The 22,469-nt window shown below is 42.9% G+C and overlaps 1 protein-coding gene across 2 annotated transcripts in view; it reads left to right on the forward strand.

The window, feature by feature from the left end:
• The window catches only part of rbms1b (RNA binding motif, single stranded interacting protein 1b), an 88,485-nt gene that overhangs the window by 62,383 nt on the left and 3,633 nt on the right, over window positions 1-22,469 (forward strand). For both annotated transcript variants that reach the window (XM_061971762.2, XM_061971763.2), the window contains exons 6-8: window positions 1,925-2,004; window positions 3,640-3,755; window positions 9,322-9,371. In XM_061971762.2, the coding sequence (XP_061827746.1) occupies window positions 1,925-2,004; window positions 3,640-3,755; window positions 9,322-9,371 (246 nt within the window). The remainder of the gene's footprint in view (window positions 1-1,924; window positions 2,005-3,639; window positions 3,756-9,321; window positions 9,372-22,469) is intronic.

Below are 22,469 nucleotides of genomic sequence, written 5' to 3' on the forward strand. Positions count from 1 at the left end.
GACACTGAAGAGATGTTGCCTCGGTTCTGTAGAAGTGAGACACATGGAGATTATAACATCTAAGAGTTTTCATTCACACTGTGAGGGAGGACAACGTGTTCATTGTTTTCCTGCTCACTAATCAGAGGAAGGCCTTTCCAATATTGCAGCTGATTATTGGAACGAGCTTTGAGGACGACTCAGTGGAGTTGTTGCAGACAAACCCTTTTCTGACTTGCTCTGTATAGACACTGAAGGCTTCTTTCATGGACAAAAGCCAAAAGCGGTGAAGTTGTCAGGTTGTGTAAATGGTAAATAAAAAGAGAATACAACAAATCCTTTTCAACTTATATTCAATTGAATAGACTGCAAAGACAAGATATTTCATCTTCACACTGCAAATAATCATGAACTTAGAATTTAATGGCAGCAACACATTGCAAAAAATACATTGTTACCACTGTGTTACATGGCCTTTCCTTTTAACAACACTCAGTAAAGGTTTGGGAACTGAGGAGACACATTTTTGAAGTGGAATTCTTTCCCATTCTTGCTTGATGTACAGCTTGAGTTGTTCAATGGGAGACAGGTCTGGGACTACAGGCAGGCCAGTCTACTGTTTTACTACCTGGCTTGGCATCGTCTTGCTGAAATAAGCAGGGGCGTCCGTGATAACGTTGCATATGTTGCTCCAAAACCTGTATGTACCTTTCAGCATTAATGGTGCCTTCACAGATGTGTAAGTTACCCATGCCTTGGGCACTAATACACCCCCATACCATCACACATGCTGCCTTTTAGAATCAGAATCAGAATCAGAATCAGCTTTATTGTCATTACGCAAGGTAACGAGATTGAGGCCATTCCATACAGTGCGATGTGTGCATGCTTTGACCTTAGAACTGTCCGGATGGTTCTCTTCCTCTTTGTCCACAGTTTCCAAAAAACAATTTGAAATGTGGACTCGTCATGACCACAGAACACTTTTCCACTTTGCATCAGTCCATCTTAGATGAGCTCGGGCCCATTTCGGGTGTTGTTGATAAATGGCTTTGGCTTTGCATAGTAGAGTTTTAACTTGCACTTACAGATGTAGCGACCAACTGTAGTCACTGACAGTGGTTTTCTGAAGTGTTCCTGAGCCCATGTGGTGATATCCTTTACACACTGATGTGGCTTTTTGATGCAGTACCACCTGAGGGATCCAAGGTGCGTAATATCATGGCTTACGTGCAGTGATTTCTCCAGATTCTCTGAACCATTTGATGATATTACGGAGCGTAGATGGTGAAATCCCTAAATTCCTTGCAATAGCTGCTTGAGAAATGTTGTTCTTAAACAATTTGCTCAGGCATTTGTTGACAAAGTGGTGACCCTCGCCCCGTCCTTGTTTGTGAATGACTGAGCATTTCATGGAAGCTGCTTTTATACCCAATCATGGCACCCACCTGTTCCCAATTAGCCCGTTCACCTGTGGGATGTTCCAAATAAGTCCCTGATGAGCATTCCTCAACGTTCTCGGTCTTTTTTGCCACTTGTGCCAGCTTTTTTGAAACCTGTTGCAGGCATCAAATTCCAAATGAGCGAATATTTGCAAAAATAACGTTTTCCAGTTGGAACGTTAAATATCTTGTCTTTGCAGTCGAGTCAATTGAATGTAAGTTCTGTTTTTATTTAGCATTTACACAAGGTGACAACTTCACTGCTTTTGGGGTTTGTATCGAATCATATTTGCATGGCCAACAAAGGCGTGTTTCATCTATAAAAGTGCAGATTAGACTGAAGCACCTTGCCCTGCCAGTCCACACGTGCCGTCATCTCCTGTGTGAATAGTCTTGACAGTGACTGAGTCACTTAATTAGAGTGCAGCGCGGGCTTGCACCAGTCCAGCTTGTTTTCTGCGTACTTAACTTTCTCATCTGCCTCATGTCTCTCGTCACCTCAGGATGGAGTCGACAGAAAAATGCGACGCAGTCATTTCTCACTTCAATGGCAAGTTCATGAAGACGCCCGCAGGTGTGCCAGGTAAGAACCGTACTGCTGGGGAGCACACGCAGACATTAGTCACATGTCATTGTCTCATCACCGAGCTTCAATGATAAAACTGAATGTATTCTCACCTTTATTTTGAAGTTCAAACGAGGACAGGAAGTGGTCAGCCAACTGCTTCCTCTTTCCAAATGCTGGAGAGTCCATACAGTGCATCCAAAAAGTATTCACAGTGTTACCATGTTATTCCAAAATGGAATAAATGCATTTTTGCATTTATGTATGTATATACATACATATATATAATATATGTATGTATATGTACGTATATATGTATGTATATAATTATATATATATATATATATATATATATATATAATTTTAATTTCCCCTCGGGGATTAATAAAGTATTTCTGATTCTGATTCTAATATATATATAATATATGTATGTATATACATACGTGTGTATATATATATATATATATATGTATATACATACGTATATATATATATATATATATACATATATATATATATATATGTATGTATGTATGTATGTATGTATGTATGTATGTATGTATGTATGTATGTATATATATATATATATATATATATATGTATATACATATATATGTATGTATATATATATATATATATGTATACATACATATATATATGTATGTATATATATACATACATATATATGTATATACATATGTATATGCATATATATGTATGTATGTATGTACATATATATGTATGTATGTATATATATGTATGTATATACATATGTATGTATATATGTATATACACATACATACACATATGTATGTATTTATATATGTATATATGTATGTATGTATGTCTGTATGTATATATAATGTATAAATATGTATGTGTATATATAGATATGGATGTATGTATGCATATATATGTATGTATGTATATATATATATATATATATATATATATATGTATGAATGTATGCATATAAATATGTATGTATACACACACACACACACACACACATATATATATATATATATATATATATATATATATGTATGTATATATATATATATATATGTATGAATGTATGCATATAAATATGTATGTGCGTACACACACACACACACATATATATATATATATATATATATATATACATATATACACATACATATATATATATATATATATGTATATACATATACATATATATACACACATATACATATATATACACACATATACATACATGTATATATATATATATATATGTATATATATATATACACATACATGTATACCCTTTTATATACACATATATACATACATATATATATATATATATATATATATATATATATATGTATATATATATTTATGTATATATATATATACATATATACATACATACACATGTATGTGTGTATGTATATATATATATATATATGTATGTATGTATGTATGTATGTATGTATGTATATGATTGTATGTAATTATTCAGCCATGAGAGGTTGTTCTCAGCTCAGTGTGGTCTCCACTCCCAGTCTAAAATGTCTAATTGGATTATGGTACAGAAAGAGTCTGTCCTCTTGAGCCAAGGTGTTGTCCATCCTGTCTGATATAACCTGCTTGTTCTTCTGTCTGTGTGCCGCCTCCTTCTAGCACCTTCTCAACCTTTGCTCTGCAAGTTTGCTGACGGCGGGCAGAAGAAGAGACAAAGCCAGAACAAATTTCTCTCCAGCGGTCGAGGATGGCTCAGAGAAGGAAGTGCCAGACTGGTAAGATGAGCACACCTTTTTGGACCGAGTGAAGGAAGGTGCACACTTTGTTAGACAGAGTGAAGGAAGGTGCACACCTTGTTAGACAGAGTGAAGGAAGGTGTACATCTTGTTAGACAGAGTGAAGGAAGCTGCACACCTTGTAAGACAGAGTGAAGGAAGGTGCACACCTTGTTAGACAGAGTGAAGGAAGGTGCACACCTTGTTAGACAGAGTGAAGGAAGGTGTAGGAAGTAAAAGCCACCTACAAAATTAAGTCCCCTTTTATTGTCATAGATGTTTCTGTATTTGTGTCATTAAAGTGTCAGTGGCTGACACAAGATAGTGTGTACAAATAACATTCAGCCTGCTCTCAGGTCACATGTTAGTACATCCATGTGACAGTCAGGTCATATGTTAGTGCATCCATGTGGCAGTCAGTCCACATGTTAGTACATCCATGTGACAGTCAGGTCATATGTTAGTGCATCCATGTGACAGTCAGGTCGTATGTTAGTACATCCATGTGACAGTCAGGTCGTATGTTAGTGCATCCATGTGGCAGTCAGTCCACATGTTAGTACATCCATGTGACAGTCAGGTCACATGTTAGTACATCCATTTGACAGTCAGGTCACATGTTAGTGCATCCATGTGACAGTCAGGTCATATGTTAGTGCATCCATGTGGCAGTCAGTCCACATGTTAGCACATCCATGTGACAGTCCGTCATTCCTGCTCCACAAGATGGACATACAAAGTAGTCATGTCTCTACAGTTCAAAGATGATAATCTATCTTCTACATCCACAATCTGCATGACATTCTGCAGTCATTCAACTTTTTCTTGTTATTCATGTGGTGGTTATAGTTAATAACTGGCAGGAGGAAGGATGGTATTCACACCTGTTCATGTACTTGCTCATGGGCAATGGTGCCTCCTCTTCAAACATTGCTGGGATCAGTGGAGTGAAACCAGCATTAGGATTTCCAGTGTGTTGTCCCAGTACTGCGACTGTCATCATATCATTTCCTGTTCCTCAGAGTCATGTCTTGTCGCAGCATCTCCTGTGGCTGTGTAGTCCAATTCGTGAGAGACATTCCCGGCCGCAGATGTCACATGTCCAGACCGGTCCCATAGATGTTACCGGTGTCGCATAGCCCTGTTTCTTTCTCTTTGTGCTCTTAGCCTCATGTTGTTGGGCCAGGGTGGTTTCTGACTTGAGCAGCCCGCTGCGGAGTGCCTGCTGCCACTGAAGGTGGTCCTGGGCTGCATCTTCCCAGCTGTCGGGGCTGATGTCAAAAGACTTGAGGTCTTGTTTGAAGACGTCCTTGTAACGCAGCTGGGGACGGCCAATCTGCCTCTTGCCAGTTGTGAGTTCAGCATAGAGGATGTCCTTTGGGATTCGCCCATCGTCCATCCATCAGACATGGCCCAGCCAGCGGAGACGTCGCTGCCTCAGTAGGGAGCACATGCTGAGAAGCTGTGCTCTTTCCAGGACTGATTGGTTTGTGATCCTGTCCCTCCAGGTGATGCCCAGTAGACGCCTAAGGGAGCGAAGATGGAAGATGTTTAGCCGCCGCTCTTGGTGGGAGTATAGAGTCCAGGTTTCACTACCGTACAGTAGAGTGCTGGTGACAGAGGCTCTGCACACCTGCACCTTAGTGTGGATAGTGAGCTTGCTGTTTTCCCATACTCTCACTGTAAACTTCCCAAAAGTTGAGGCAGCTTTTCCGATGCCGCCACTGAGTTCGGCATCGAGTGACAGGTTGTCGGTGATGGTGTAACCGAGGTAGGTGAAGGTGTTTACGACTTCCAGGGTGTAGTTGTTGATGGTGATAGAGGGGGGTGGTTCAGTTACCTGTCCCATCGTCTTGGTTTTGCTCAGACTGATGGTCAGGCTGAAGTCCTGACAGGCTTTGGTGAACAGGTCCATTAGGGTTTGCAGGTGCTCCTGGAAGTGTGCTACCACGGCTGCGTCGTCAGCAAACAGCATGTCCCGGATGACGAGCGGCCTGACCTTTGTTTTGGCTTTCAGACGGGCATGGTTGAATAGTTTACCGTCTGTCCTTGTGTGAAGGTAGACTCCTTCAGTTGCTGTACCAAATGCTTGGCGCAGGAGGAGGGAAAAGAAGATCCCAAACAGGGTGGGCGCCAGCACGCATCCCTGCTTGACACCACAGCAGATTTTGAAGGGGTCTGATGTGGACCCATCGAACTGGATGGTGCCATGCATGTCGGTATGGAAGAACTGGAGAATGCAAAGGAGTTTGGGGGGACAGCCTATTCGTTCAACCAGCTGAAAGAGGCCACTCCTGCTCACAAGGTCGAAAGCTTTCGTTAGGTCAATAAATGCCATGTAGAGTGGTTTTCTCTGCTCTCTACACTTCTGCAGCTGTCTCAGAGAGAAAATCATGTCAGTGGTAGACCTTCCTGCTCTGAACCCTGCCTGAGATTCTGGGTATATTTTCTCAGCGAGAACCTGGAGTCTATTCAGTGGAACTCTGGCAAAGAGTTTACCGGTAGTGCTAAGCAGAGAGATACCACGGTAGTTGTTACAATCACTCCTGTCTCCCTTATTCTTGTACAGTGTTATGATGGTAGCATCCCTCATGTCCTGTGGGACAGCACCTTCACTCCAGCACAGCCAGAGGAGCTTGTGAAGTTTGTTTTCAGGAGCGATTCCGTCACTGCCAGGTGATTTACCGCATGCTAGGTTGTCAATCGCTTTGCTTAGCTCCTCAGTTGTTGGTTCCATGTCCAGTTCTTCCATTACAGGTTGACACTCAACATGGCAGAGGGCTGCATCGGAGACAGTGTTGTCGCTGGCGTAGAGTTCGGCGTAGTGTTCTACCCAGCGGTCGAGTTGTTTAGAGCGGTCAGTGATGATTTCTCCCAGGGCCGATTTCAGCGGAGCAGTTGTGTGGTGTGATGGTCCAAGCGCCTTTTTGATGCCGTTGTACATGCCTTTGATGTTACCAGAGTCAGCGGCTGATTGGATGCTGCTGCAAAGCTGTAGCCAGTAGCTGTTAGCACAGCGACGGGAGGCATTCTGCAGTTTCTTCCTTGATGCCCTGAGAGCATGTAGGGTATTGTCACTCGACGTGCATTTGTAGTTGGTAAGGGCGATACGCTTTTCTTCCAGTATCGGTGCCAATACAGAAGCATTGGCTTCGAACCAGTTCTAGCTCTATTTAACCCATAGATGGGGCAGTGGTTGGCGGACGCCAGGGCGTGTCCACACACTGGTGGGCCTGCACGCCTCGCCTCTGGGGCCCACTGCTGCTCCGAGATCCCCTACAGTTTAGTCTGTGTCCGCAAAGACGCAGTTTACCGTGTGTGGCCACGAGGAGGCACCACAGGAGTCTTGGTGGTGGAGAGGCTTTGTACCAGCAGGAGGAGGCTTACGCACTCGGCTCCTCTTTTCACCCACCCAGGGGCTAGCTGGCGGCGATAGCTGTAAGCAGAGAGTAGCAAGCAGGGGCAGCATTCTGCCACAAATCTAACGCATTGACGCATCACACGCACCCCATATATATATATATATATATATATATATATATATATATATATATATATATATATATATATGTATATATATATATATATATATATATGTATATATGTATGTGTGGGAAAAAAATCACAAGACTACTTCATCTCTACAGGCCTGTTTCATGAGGGGTACCCTCAATCATCAGGAGATTTTAATGGGAGCATTCGCATACCATGGTTTATATAGGGCACAGAGTGGGTGGGTACAGGCTGGCCTAGGGGCGTGGTGATTGGCTCATGTGTTACCTAGGAGGTGTTTCCGTCTATGGCGGTATGCTGTTACAATTTCGCTGCGCTTGTTGAGGGATGACAGGTCTGGACGGTAAATAATAAACAGTTTCTCTTTCAAGCATAGGTTGCATCTTTTATTACCACTATTGTAAGGTGTGCTGGATGCAAGAATTTGCCATGTTATTGAATATTCAACATTATTGTCTTTGAGGTCCCAAATGTGTTTGCTGAGTTCTGTGGTATTTCGCAGGTTTTTGTTCCTGAAAGAAGCCTTGTGATTGTTCCATCTGGTTTTGAATTCTCCCTCGGTTAATCCTACATATGTGTCGGATGTGTTAATGTCCTTGCGTATTACCTTAGATTGGTAGACAACTGATGTTTGTAAGCACCCCCTTCATCACATTGAAGGACCACAAACCCAACTTCGCAAATAACCCAACATGCCGACTAATAAACCCAACTAAATCTGAAATAGGAAAAATCAGCAAAATAATTCTGGACAGAGTCAACACAAAAATCAAGGACAAAATACCACTCAACCAATGGAGAAATACAGCAGCAGTAATCAAATGGTTCAACAACATCCAAAACAAACAACAGCACAACTTTATCTCCTTTGATATCGAGGAATTTTACCCTTCCATCACGCAAGACCTACTGACTCAAGCACTAGACTTCGCCTCAGACTACGACTCAATCACAGGCAACGAAAGAAACATCATCATCCACGCAAAAAACTCCATTCTCATCCACAACAGTACACCATGGCAAAAAAAGAACAATGCAACATTTGACGTCACTATGGGAAGTTTTGACGGAGCAGAAACGTGTGAACTCGTTGGGAGTTTCCTCCTCTCCCAGCTCGCTAGCCTCAATCTGAACCTTGGTATTTACCGTGATGACGGACTGGCAGTGTGTCGCGCCTCGCCAAGGAGCAGCGAGAATACCAAGAAGCGCATATGCCAAATTTTCAAAGAGAACGGCCTACGGATCACGATTGAAGCCAACAAGCAAACCGTCAACTTCCTTGACGTCACTTTCAACCTGAGAAATAACAGCTACCAACCATTCACGAAACCCAACACAACACTCCAATACGTGCACCATGACAGCAACCACCCACCCACCACCACGAAAAGAATACCTACCGGAATCAATAAAAGGCTATCGATGCTGTCATCTAGCAAAGCTGAATTTGACCAAGCAACCCCCCCGTACCAAAAAGCCCTTGATGAAAGCGGATACAATTTCACCCTCACCTATGAACCCACGCCAGGAAACCAGCCAAAAAAGAACAGAAAACGAAACGACATTATCTGGTACAACCCCCCATACAGCAAAAACGTCTCAACGAACATTGGACACAAATTCCTCAATCTGATTGACAAACACTTTCCCAAAGACAACACCCTAAGAAAAGTATTCAACAAGAACAACATTAAATTGAGCTACAGCTACATGAACAATATACGACAAATCATCTCAAACCACAACAAAACACTTGCAAATGAGCCGTCGGCCCCAAGACAGAGCGACTCCAAAACCAACAAAGGCTGTAACTGTCGAAAGAAACCTGATTGCCCTCTCAAAATATGTATGTGTATATATATATATATATATATATATATATATATATATATATATATATATATATATATATATATATATATATATATATATATATATAAAATTGCATGTGAATACAGGAGAGAACACACAAGTTCCTCTAACAAACATGGTTGTGTTGTATTCTCTAGTGTTGTTGTTGCTAAGCTCCACCTGTGTTCTTCTTTTCCACCAGGCTGGAATGGCACTCACGTACAACCCCAGTGCAGCTGCCATGCACAACGGGTAAGTGGCTGCTTCCTCACCCCACGTGCACACCTGGGGCCTGATATACCAACATCCAAACACCACGCAGTAAACAGAGTGTACAAAGTATAACATACCGTGTACTATTAGTGTGTACAATCTATAAAATAGAGTGTACTATTAGTGTGTACAATCTATAAAATAGCATGTACTATTAGTGTGTACAATCTATAAAATAGCGTGCACTATTAGTGTGTACAATCTATAAAATAGCGTGTACTGTTAGTGTGTACAATCTATAAAATAGCGTGTACTATTAGTGTGTACAATCTATAAAATAGCGTGTATTATTAGTGGGTGTGTTTTGTTTTTTTACACTCTGACTCTGTTTTTTCTGACACTGAGAAACTCAATGCATTGTTTGACTCCACCTGTGAGACTGCCTTGAACTCAGTGGCTCCTTTAAAAATGAAAAAGGCCAAAACTAAATCAGAACCCTGGTTTAATGGGAGAACCCGTGCGATCAGACGTGAGTGCCGCCAAGCTGAACGCAGGTGGAAGAAGGACAAGCTTCAGGTGTCACTCCAGATTTGAAAAGACTGTTGGCATGGATATCAGAGCACATTAAAAGAGGCAAAAAGAGAACATTTGGCAAACATTATTGCCTCAAATAGTCTTGACTCTCGTGTTTTATTCAAAACCATTGACTCTGTTCTTAATGCCCCACAGCCTACATGTTTGGAACCCTCCTCTGAATTGTGTAATGCCTTTTTAGAGTATTTTTTTGATAAGATTGCCACAACAAGGGCTCTCATTTTTTTTAACTACTCTGCTGTTTTTAATCAGTTTGAGCAAGTGACTCTGCGGCAGTTACAAGAGTTAACTTATCATATGAAGCCCTCAGGTTTAATCAGTTTGAGCAAGTGACTCTGCGGCAGTTACAAGAGTTAACTTATCATATGAAGCCCTCAGGTTTAATCAGTTTGAGCAAATGACTCTGCGGCAGTTACAAGAGTTAACTAATCATATGAAGCCCTCAGGTTTAATCAGTTTGAGCAAGTGACTCTGCGGCAGTTACAAGAGTTAACTTATCATATGAAGCCCTCAGGTTTAATCAGTTTGAGCAAATGACTCTGCGGCAGTTACAAGAGTTAACTTATCATATGAAGCCCTCAGGTTTAATCAGGTTCAATCAGTTTGAGCAAGTGACTCTGCGGCAGTTACAAGAGTTAACTACCGTATTTTCCGCACCATAAGCCGCCCTGGGTTATAAGCCGCGCCTTCAATGAACGGCATATTTCAAAACTTTGTCCACCTATAAGCCGCCCCGTGTTATAAGCCGCATCTAACTGCGCTAAAGGAATGTCAAAAAAACAGTCAGATAGGTCAGTCAAACTTTAATAATATATTAAAAACCAGCGTGATGTGGGCGCGCATGGAGTCGTATATCAACATGGACGGAGCTGCGTGAAAAAAGCCACCCGGCCTCTTCGCGTAAACTTACCTTAACCACTCGCTCATCTTTTCTTCATCCATCCATCCCTTCGAGTTAGCTTTTATGATGACGCCGGCTGGAAAGGTCTCTTTTGGCAAGGTCTTCCTTTTGAATATCACCATGGGTGGAAGTTTCTGGCCATTAGCATGGCAAGCTAGAACCACAGTGAAGGATGACTTCTCATTCCCTGTGGTGCGAATATTCACCGTACGTGCTCCCGTTGTATCCACAGTGCGGTTCACAGGAATATCAAAAGTCAGTGGAACCTCGTCCATGTTGATAATGTTCTCTGGCCGGATCTTTTTTTCAGCTATCTTGTTTTTACAATATGCACGGAAAGTAGCCAGCTTTTCTTGAAAGTCTTTAGGCAGTTGCTGTGAAATAGTAGTCCGTGTGCGGATGGAGAGATTGCGTCTTTTCATGAACCGGAAACCTGTCGCTTAGTAGGAGCCATTTTGTGGTCTTTACAGATGTAAACACACAAAGGAAATGAAACGTAATATCCGCGCGCTTCTTCTTCTTCTACCGGGGCGGGTGGTTGCTTACAGTAGAAGAAGAAGCGCTTCCTGTTCTATGGGGGCGGGTGCTTACCTTGGCGGTTGCTTGCGTAGAAGAAGAAGCACTTCCTCTTCTACGGGGAAAAAAGATGGCGGCTGTTTACCGTAGTTGCGAGACCGAAACTTTATGAAAATGAATCTTAATATTAATCCATATATAAAGCGCACCGGGTTATAAGCCGCACTGTCAGCTTTTGAGTAAATTTGTGGTTTTTAGGTGCGGCTAATAGTGCGGAAAATACGGTAATCATATGAATCCCTCAGGTTTAATCAGTTTGAGCAAGTGACTCTGCGGCAGTTACAAGAGTTAACTTATCATATGAAGCCCTCAGGTTTAATCAGGTTCAATCAGTTTGAGCAAGTGACTCTGCGGCAGTTACAAGAGTTAACTAATCATATGAAGCCCTCAGGTTTAATCAGTTTGAGCAAGTGACTCTGCGGCAGTTACAAGAGTTAACTTATCATATGAAGCCCTCAGGTTTAATCAGGTTCAATCAGTTTGAGCAAGTGACTCTGCGGCAGTTACAAGAGTTAACTTATCATATGAAGCCCTCAGGTTTAATCAGGTTTAATCAGTTTGAGCAAGTGACTCTGCGGCAGTTACAAGAGTTAACTAATCATATGAAGCCCTCAGGTTTAATCAGTTTGAGCAAATGACTCTGTGGCAGTTACAAGAGTTAACTTATCATATGAAGCCCTCAGGTTTAATCAGGTTCAATCAGTTTGAGCAAGTGACTCTGCGGCAGTTACAAGAGTTAACTAATCATATGAAGCCCTCAGGTTTAATCAGTTTGAGCAAGTGACTCTGCGCCAGTTACAAGAGTTAACTTATCATATGAAGCCCTCAGGTTTAATCAGGTTCAATCAGTTTGAGCAAGTGACTCTGCGGCAGTTACAAGAGTTAACTTATCATATGAAGCCCTCAGGTTTAATCAGGTTTAATCAGTTTGAGCAAGTGACTCTGCGGCAGTTACAAGAGTTAACTAATCAAATGAAGCCCTCAGGTTTAATCAGGTTCAATCAGTTTGAGCAAGTGACTCTGCGGCAGTTACAAGAGTTAACTCATCATATGAAGCCCTCAGGTTATCCCCATGATGCTGTCCCTCCTACCTTTTTTTAAAGAAGTGTTTTCTTGCATAGGGCAGCCTGTTCTTAACATTTTAAATAGCAGTCTGTTTTCTGGTGTAGTTCCTACCAGTTTTAAACACGCCGTGGTTCAACCGCTTTTAAAGAAACCTGGTCTGGACAGTTCAGTTTTAGCCCATTTTAGACCCATTTCTAAGCTGCCTTTCCTCTCAAAGATTTTGGAGAAGATTGTTTTTACCCAGTTAAACACTTTTTTAGAGGACTGTGATATTTTAGAAGTCTTTCAGTCTGGGTTTAAACCCCTCCCTCCATAGTACCGAGTCAGCTTTATTAAGGGTTTTTAATGACATCCTTTGAGCAACAGATTTAGGTGATCATGTGATTTTAGTTTTACTGGATCTAACAGTATTCAGGATTCAGGAGGAACAGTGTGGTTTTCGTCCCGGTCGTGGAACTGTGGACCAGCTCTACACTCTCGGCAGGGTCCTTGAGGGTGCATGGGAGTTTGCCCAACCAGTCTACATGTGTTTTGTGGACTTGGAGAAGGCATTCGACCGTGTCCCTCGGGAATTCCTGTGGGGAGTGCTCAGAGAGTATGGGGTATCGGACTGTCTGATTGTGGCAGTCCGCTCCCTGTATGATCAGTGCCAGAGCTTGGTCCGCATTGCCGGCAGTAAGTCGGACACGTTTCCAGTGAGGGTTGGACTCCGCCAAGGCTGCCCTTTGTCACCCATTCTGTTCATAACTTTTATGGACAGAATTTCTAGGCGCAGTCAAGGCGTTGAGGGGATCTGGTTTGGTGGCTGCAGGATTAGGTCTCTGCTTTTTGCAGATGATGTGGTCCTGATGGCTTCATCTGGCCAGGATCTTCAGCTCTCACTGGATCGGTTCGCAGCCGAGTGTGAAGCGACTGGGATGAGAATCAGCACCTCCAAGTCTGAATCCATGGTTCTCGCCCGGAAAAGGGTGGAGTGCCATCTCCGGGTTGGGGAGGAGATCTTGCCCCAAGTGGAGGAGTTCAAGTACCTCGGAGTCTTGTTCACGAGTGAGGGAAGAGTGGATCGTGAGATCGACAGGCGGATCGATGCGGCGTCTTCAGTAATGCGGACGCTGTATCGATCCGTTGTGGTGAAGAAGGAGCTGAGCCGGAAGGCAAAGATCTCAATTTATCGGTCGATCTACGTTCCCATCCTCACCTATGGTCATGAACTTTGGGTTATGACCGAAAGGACAAGATCACGGGTACAAGCGGCCGAAATTAGTTTCCTCCGCCGGGTGGCGGGGCTCTCCCTTAGAGAAAGGGTGAGAAGCTCTGCCATCCGGGGGGAGCTCAAAGTAAAGCCGCTGCTCCTCCACATCGAGAGGAGCCAGATGAGGTGGTTCGGGCATCTGGTCAGGATGCCACCCGAACGCCTCCCTAGGGAGGTGTTTAGGGCACGTCCGACCGGTAGGAGGCCGCAGGGAAGACCCAGGACACGTTGGGAAGACTATGTCTCCCGGCTGGCCTGGGAACGCCTCGGGGTCCCACAGGAAGAGCTGGACGAAGTGGCTGGGGAGAGGGAAGTCTGGGCTTCCCTGCTTAGGATGCTGCCCCCGCGACCCGACCTCGGATAAGCGGAAGAAGATGGATGGATGGATGGATGGATGGATGGATGGATCTAACAGCAGCATTTGATACGGTGGACCATAATATTTTATTTAGCCGCCTACAGCATCAAGGGGGCATCTGTAGTACTGCTTTGAGTTGGCTGAAGTCACATTTGACTAACAGGACCTTCTCTGTAAATGTTGCTGGATCTGAATCCTCCGTTGCTCCCTTGACATGTGGGGTCCCACAGGGCTCAGTTTTGGGACCACTTCTCTTTTCTATTTATTTACTTCCCCTGGGCTCAATCCTAAGAAAGCATGGTATTTCTTTTCATTGTTATGCCGATGACACACAAATGTATTTTCCGTTATAGAGAAATCATGCCTCTTCAATACAGCCATTACTTGCCTGTCTTGATGATATCAAGGCCTGGATGGCCCTAAACTTCTTAAATTCCAATGACAAGAAGACAGAAGTAATAGTGTTTGGACCTAGTGGTACCTGTGAGCTCCCCCCTGTTGACTTTGGCCCTTTGGCTTTGCACATTAAGACCATGGTCACCAACCTGGGCTTTCGTATTGACTGTGATTTTAAATTGGACCGTCAGATTGGCACAGTGGTGAAAGCCAGCTTTTTTTATTTACGTCAGCTGGCCAAGGTTAAAAACCTTCTTTCTAGGCAACAGTTAAGAGACAGTAATCCATGTCTTTATCACATCTCGGCTGGATTACTGTAACTCTTTGTATTTTGGAATTAGTCAATCCTCCCTCTCACGTCTGCAGCTGCTCCAAAATGCAGCTGCCCGACTTTTAACTAACACAAGAAAAAGAGAGCACATTACTCCTGTTTTAGCCTCTCTCCACTGGCTGCCTGTGTCTTTTAGAGTCCATTCTAAAATGATCTTACTCGTTTTTAAATCCTTACGTGGTTTTGCCCCACCGTACCTCTCTGAGCTGCTCCATCTCTATGCCCCCACCCGATCCCTCAGGTCAGCTGATAGCTGATCCTAGAGGTACCCAAAACAAAGCGCAAGCTCAGAGCCTTCTCTGTTGCGGGTCCCAAACTCTGGAACGATCTCCCTCTCCATGTGAGACAGGCCCCTTTTTTGGCTATTTTTAATTCCCTTCTTAAAACCCATTTTTATTCACTGGCTTTTAACCCAGCATGTTTTTAGCTTTTAACTTTTTGAACTGTTTTTAACTTTTAAAGGGGAACATTATCACAATATCAGAAGGGTTAAAACCATTAAAAATCAGTTCCCAGTGGTTTATTTTATTTTTCGAAGTTTTTTTCAAAATTTTACCCATTACGCAATATCCCTAAAAAAAGCTTCAAAGTGCCTGATTTTAACCATTGTTATATACACCCGTCCATTTTCCTGTGACGTCACATAGTGATGCCAACACAAACAAACATGGCGGGTAGAACAGCAAGGTATAGCGACATTAGCTCGGATTCAGACTCGGATTTCAGCGGCTTAAGCGATTCAACAGATTATGCATGTATTGAAACGGATGGTTGTAGTGTGGAGGCAGGTAGCGAAAACGAAATTGAAGAAGAAACTGAAGCTATTGAGCCATATCGGTTTGAACCGTATGCAAGCGAAACCGACGAAAACGACACGACAGCCAGCGACACGGGAGAAAGCGAGGACGAATTCGGCGATCGCCTTCTAACCAACGATTGGTATGTGTTTGTTTGGCATTAAAGGAAACTAACAACTATGAACTAGGTTTACAGCATGTGAAATACATTTGGCAACCACATGCACTTTGAGAGTGCAGACAGCCCATTTCAGGCGCGCTAAGAACATATATTTTTATTTAACCCATACTTGCCAACCCTCCCGGATTTTCCGGGAGACTCCCGAAATTCAGCGCCTCTCCCGAAAACCTCCCGGGACAAATTTTCTCCCGAAAATCTCCCGAAATTCAGGCGGAACTGGAGGCCACGCCCCCTACAGCTCCATGCGGACCCGAGTGACGTGTTGACAGCCTGTTCTCACGTCTGCTTTCCCACAATGCCTGCCCAATCACGCTATAACTGTAGAATGATGGAGGGCGAGTTCAATCAATCAATCAATCAATGTTTATTTATATAGCCCTAAATCACAAGTGTCTCAAAGGGCTGCACAAGCCACAACGACATCCTCGGTATAGCCCACATAAGGGCAAGGAAAAACTCACCCCAGTGGGACGTCGATGTGAATGACTATGAGAAACCTTGGAGAGGACCGCATATGTGGGTAACCCCCCCCCTCTAGGGAGACCGAATGCAATGGATGTCGAGTGGGTCTAACATAATATTGTGAGAGTCCAGTCCATAGTGGATCCAGCATAACAGTAAGAGTCCAGTCCACAGTGGGGTCAGCAGGAAACCATCCCGAGCGGAGACGGGTCAGCAGCGCAGAGATGTTCCCAACCAATATACAGGCGAGCGGTCCACCCCGGGTCCCGACCCCGGACAGCCAGCACCCCATCCATGGCCACCGGATCTGTGTGTCTTCCCCTCCACAAGGGATAGGGGGCAGCAGAGGAGAAAAGAAAAGAAACGGCAGATCAACTGGTCTAAAAAAAGGGGGGCTATTCAAAGGCTAGAGTATACAAATGAGTTTTAAGATGGGACTTAAATGTTTCTACTGAGGTAGCATCTCTAATTGTTACCGGGAGGGCATTCCATAGTGCTGGAGCCCGAATAGAAAACGCTCTACAGCCCGCAGACTTTTTTTGGGCTCTGGGAATCACTAATAAGCCGGAGTTCTTTGAACGTAGATTTCTTGCCGGGACATATGGTACAATACAATCGGTAAGATAGGCTGGAGCTAGACCGTGTAGTATTTTATACGTAAGTAGTAAAACCTTAAAGTCGCATCTTAAGTGCACAGGAAGCCAGTGCAGGTGAGCCAGTATAGGCGTAATATGATCAAACTTTCTTGTTCTTGTCAAAAGTCTAGCAGCCGCATTTTGTACCAACTGTAATTTTTTAATGCTAGACATAGGGAGACCCGAAAATAATACGTTACAGTAATCGAGACGAGACGTAACGAACGCATGAATAATGATCTCAGCGTCGCTAGTGGACAAAATGGAACGAATTTTAGCGATATTACGGAGATGAAAGAAGGCCGTTTTAGTAACACTCTTAATGTGTGACTCAAAGGAGAGAGTTGGGTCGAAGATAATACCCAGATTCTTTACTGAGTCGCTTTGTGTAATTGTTTGGTTGTCAAATGTTAAGGTGGTATTATCAAATAAATGTCGGTGTTTAGCAGGACCGATAATCAGCATTTCCGTTTTCTTGGCGTTGAGTTGCAAGAAGTTAGCAGACATCCATTGTTTAATTTCATTAAGACACGCCTCCAGCTGACTACAATCCGGCGTGTTGGTCAGCTTTAGGGGCATGTAGAGTTGGGTGTCATCAGCATAGCAATGAAAGCTAACACCGTATTTGCGTATGATGTCGCCTAGCGGCAGCATGTAAATACTAAAGAGTGCAGGGCCAAGAACCGAACCTTGGGGGACTCCGCACGTTACCTTAACATAGTCCGAGGTCACATTGTTATGGGAGACGCATTGCATCCTGTCAGTAAGATAGGAGTTAAACCACGACAAGGCTAATTCTGACATACCAATACGTGTTTTGATACGCTCTAATAAAATATTATGATCGACGGTATCGAAAGCAGCGCTAAGATCAAGAAGCAGCAACATAGATGACGCATCAGAATCCATCGTTAGCAGTAGATCATTAGTCATTTTTGCGAGGGCTGTCTCCGTAGAGTGATTTGCCCTGAAACCGGATTGAAAAGGTTCACAGAGATTGTTAGACACCAAGTGTTCATTTAGCTGCTGTGCGACAATTTTTTCGAGGATTTTCGAGATAAACGGAAGGTGGGACACCGGCCGGTAGTTTACCATGAGGTCAGGATCGAGGTTAGGTCTTTTGAGCAAAGGATGAATAACCGCTTTTTTGAATGCTAGTGGAACAGTGCCAGAGGAGAGTGATAAGTTTATAATATTTAGCACTGATGGACCTAATAATACAAAAAGCTCCTTAATAAGTTTCCCAGGAAATGGGTCAAGTAAACATGTTGTTTGTTTTGTCCCATTGACACATCTTAACAATTCCTCTAATGTTATTTCATCAAAGAGAGAGAAACTATTTTGGAGGGCGGTATCCTTCGTAGATACAGTCGTATCTGTGTTAATAGAACCCAGTTGTAGCTGCGATGCATTGTCTTTAATCTCCTTTCTAATGAGTTCAATTTTCTTATTAAAGAAATTCATAAAATCATCTGCTGAGTGGGTGGAGCTACTGGGAGGAGTCCCTTGTTGGGTTAGCGATGCTACTGTACTAAACAAAAATTTCGGATCATTTTTGTTGAGGTGGATGAGATTTGAGTAATATTTAGCTTTAGCTAGGGTAAGCATGTGTTTATAAGTTGTTAAACTATCACTCCATGCTTGATGGAAAACCTCAAGTTTAGTAGCGCGCCATTTGCGTTCCAGCTTTCTACATGATAATTTATGGGCTCTAGTTTCTTCTGTAAACCATGGGGTGCGCCTTTTAGGGGCTCTTTTAAGCTTTAGCGGTGCTATACTATCAATGGTGTCGCGCAGGGCGTCGTTAAAGTTGTTAGTGAGGTTATCAATAGAGCCGACATAGTTTGGGAATGGTGCCATTACCGAAGGCAGTAGGCCAGCAAGAGTCATCGTTGTGGCAGCATTAATGTTGCGGCTGCTATAGTAGTTATTATTATTAGTTTGTTGACAATGAGTCAGAACTTCGAATTTTATAAGGTAATGATCGGACATTACTTTAGTATACGGGAGTATCGTAACTTTGGAGGTGGTGACACCCCTGACCAGCACTAGATCTATCGTATTTCCGTTGCGATGCGTAGGTTCATTTATTATTTGTGTAAGACCACAGCTATCAATTATAGTCTGGAGCGCCATGCACTGAGGGTCCGATGGGGTATTCATATGGATATTAAAGTCCCCCATTATGATTATATTGTCGGCGTGCGTCACTAAATCAGCAACGAACTCTGAAAATTCACTGATGAAGTCCGAATTGGGTCCTGGGGGGCGGTAGATAACAGCCAGGTGGAGAGGCAGCGGTGTGACAAACCTCATAGTAAGCATCTCAAACGAGTTATATTTATTATTTAGGTTCGGGGTAAGATTAAAGTTTTTATTGTGGATGAGTGCAACTCCCCCACCCCTTTTAATGGGACGGGCAATATGCGCTCCCGCATAGCCAGGAGGAGACGCCTCACCCAGCGCAAAGAAATCGTCTGGTTTGAGCCAGGTCTCGGCGAGACCAATAACGTCAAGATTATTGTCTCTAATGACCTCATTAACTAATAACGTTTTGGAAGATAATGATCTTATGTTTAAGAAGCCCATATTATAGGTAGTGGGCTGTTTTGAGGAGTTTTTGTTGAAATTATCCGTAGTAGCAATATTAATAATGTTGTGTTTATTATGTGTAGTGCAATTTAAATAATTACGACCATATCTAGGAATTGATATGACGGGAATTTTCCGATTGTTTGCTTGATGTTGTGATAAACCGAACGCATCATAACTTGCCACCTCAGTAGAGTGCATGTCTACTTCTGACACAGAAAAAACATTTTTTGAGTTGTGTATTGTTCTAAAATAGTTGCTATGTGTGCAGGTATTATCCAGCCTGGCGCTGGCTAGTTCTATTTTAACTAACTTCTCACCCGGACTAGCGCTTCTTTGAGGATTAGCCTTTCGCTTTGCTGTTAGCCCCGCTCGGCATCCCCGCTTCTGCTTCCGCTCACACCGCTTACGTGTCTTCCGTTGACGGTCCCCGCTGGCACTTAACTCCGCTGCTTTGGAGGCCGCTGGATGTAGCCAGCGAAGAATCCCCATGCTAGCGAGGAGGTCGAAAGTACCCGCATCTTTCAGCCTATAACGGCCCGATCTATCCACATCCAGAATCGTCTGTCGGTCGTATCTGATCACGAAGTGTCCACGCTGTGAGCCAGCCATGAAATAGACAGAATTGACGGATATTTTTGCCAAATCGCTCTACACTTCCAAGAGCGTCTGCAAGCCGCTGCCATCAGGGCGCCGCCATCTTGAGTTCTTGGTTTCTTATGTGGGTTTATTGTTAGGCAGTTTCATTAACGTCCTCCAAGCGCAGTAACAACACACAACAACAGCAGTCAAGTTTTCGTCTACTGTAAAGCAGTTCGTCTGCCGTAAACAGCAATGTTGTGACACTCTTAAACAGGACAATACTGCCATCTACTGTACATGCATACTGTATGTGACCCACCCATAATGTGTCACATTTTTGTGTTGATTTATTTATTTTATTTTGTGGTTTGAATTCGTTTTTGGAGCTGTCATTACACATTTATCAGTATTCACATTGGTCAGTAGGGGGCAGTAGGGCGTTTCTTCCCAATTGAATGCTATCACCTGCAGACCGGAAGTGTCTTGTCATTCTGATGAGAGCGACCAGTCTGTGAACAATTGAAACGTCCAGTGTGCTTTTTCCTCCTGTATAACAGGTTAGTTTTGGTGAATCAACTCACTGAATAATATCCATGTGATCTTTATAAGTTTAAGTACACATTCTGATGGTGGAGCCTAACTCTAAAGTGTTTGTGAGTTGTAGTTTGTATTTGTGAATGAATCCAGCGCACAGCTGCAGTAATCAATACAAAAAGGCGACGTGAGTACGCAATGTTTATATAGGAACTTCTGATCCTAATTCAGACTCCCAAATTAGAGCTCCCGTTTTCTTATTGATTTTATAATGTATATTTGTATAATGTGTGTGTTCTGAAATAGTGACAGAGAATAGAACAAGGATGGACAATTCAACCCTTAACTCAACCATGACTAGAGGAGTGTTATGTGTGTGTATATGTGCAAATAAATGAACACTGAAATTCAAGTATTTCTTTTATTTATTTATTTATATATATGTATATATATATATATATATATATATATATATATATATATATATATATATATATACATATATAATAAAAAATATATAAATAGCTAAAATTCACTGAAAGTCAAGTATTTCTTATATATATATATCTTAACCACGCCCCCAACCACACCCCCGCCCCACCCCCCACCTCTCGAAATCGGAGGTCTCAAGGTTGGCAAGTATGATTTAACCATACCTAAATAGACACAAAATACTGCATTACACAAGACTACCCGAATGTACTCGAATGATTGAAAAAAATAAATGTTTTTAAGCTAAATTATTGGTAAACACAGTTTATGTATAATAATTTACGTAAAACCGCGAGTAATGAATAAAGTTTTCATCAATTAATATATTCTGTAGACATACCCTCATCCGCTCTCTTTTCCTGAAAGCTGATCTGTCCAGTTTTGGAGTTGATGTCAGCAGGCCAGGGAAGCTAGGGTCGATATTCCTCTCTTGATCATCTTCGGCGGCATAAGGGACGGTTTCCATCTCTGTCGTAGCATAGCTTTCGTCGGTAAAGTGTGCGGAACAAACGACTGACCATTTCGTCGGCTTTCCCCACAGCCTCGTATTTTGAACAAATTTCGTCCAATTTCTTGCCACTTTGGCATCTTTGGGCCACTGGTGCAACTTGAATCCGTCCCTGTTCGTGTTGTTACACCCTCCGACAACACACCGACGAACGTGAGAAAATGGCGGATTGCTTCCCGATGTGACGCCAAAATTCACCCATTTAGAGTTCGGAAATCGGTTAAAAAAATACATGGTCTTTTTTCTGCAACATCAAGGTATATTTTGACGCTTCCATAGGTCTGGTGATAATGTTCCCCTTTAAACTGTTTTTATCTAACAAACTGTTCTTAGGGTAATTTATATTTGCTTTTTAAATGTGTATTTTTATTTCTGTTTTAAATGTTATGTTTTAGTCTGTCCTTTGCCTCTATTTCTTTGTGGTGTACAGCCCTTTGTTTTTCAACTGTACTTGTCTTTAAAGGGCTTTATAAATAAAGTTGGTATGGTATGGGAGTTTGCCCAACCAGTCTACATGTGCTTTGTGGACTTGGAGAAGGCATTCGACCGTGTCCCTCGGGAAGTCCTGTGGGGAGTGCTCAGAGAGTATGGGGTATCTGACTGTCTGATTGTGGCAGTCCGCTCCCTGTATGATCAGTGCCAGAGCTTGGTCCGCATTGCCGGTAGTAAGTCGGACACGTTTCCAGTGAGGGTTGGACTCCGCCAAGGCTGCCCTTTGTCACCGATTCTGTTCATAACTTTTATGGACAGAATTTCTAGGTGCAGAGGGGATCCGGTTTGGTGGCTGCAGGATTAGGTCTCTGCTTTTTGCAGATGATGTGGTCCTGATGGCTTCATCTGGCCAGGATCTTCAGCTCTCGCTGGATCGGTTCGCAGCCGAG

Source organism: Nerophis lumbriciformis, linkage group LG13 (genome assembly GCF_033978685.3).
Source record: "Nerophis lumbriciformis linkage group LG13, RoL_Nlum_v2.1, whole genome shotgun sequence".
NCBI classification, from domain to species: Eukaryota; Metazoa; Chordata; class Actinopteri; order Syngnathiformes; family Syngnathidae; genus Nerophis; species Nerophis lumbriciformis.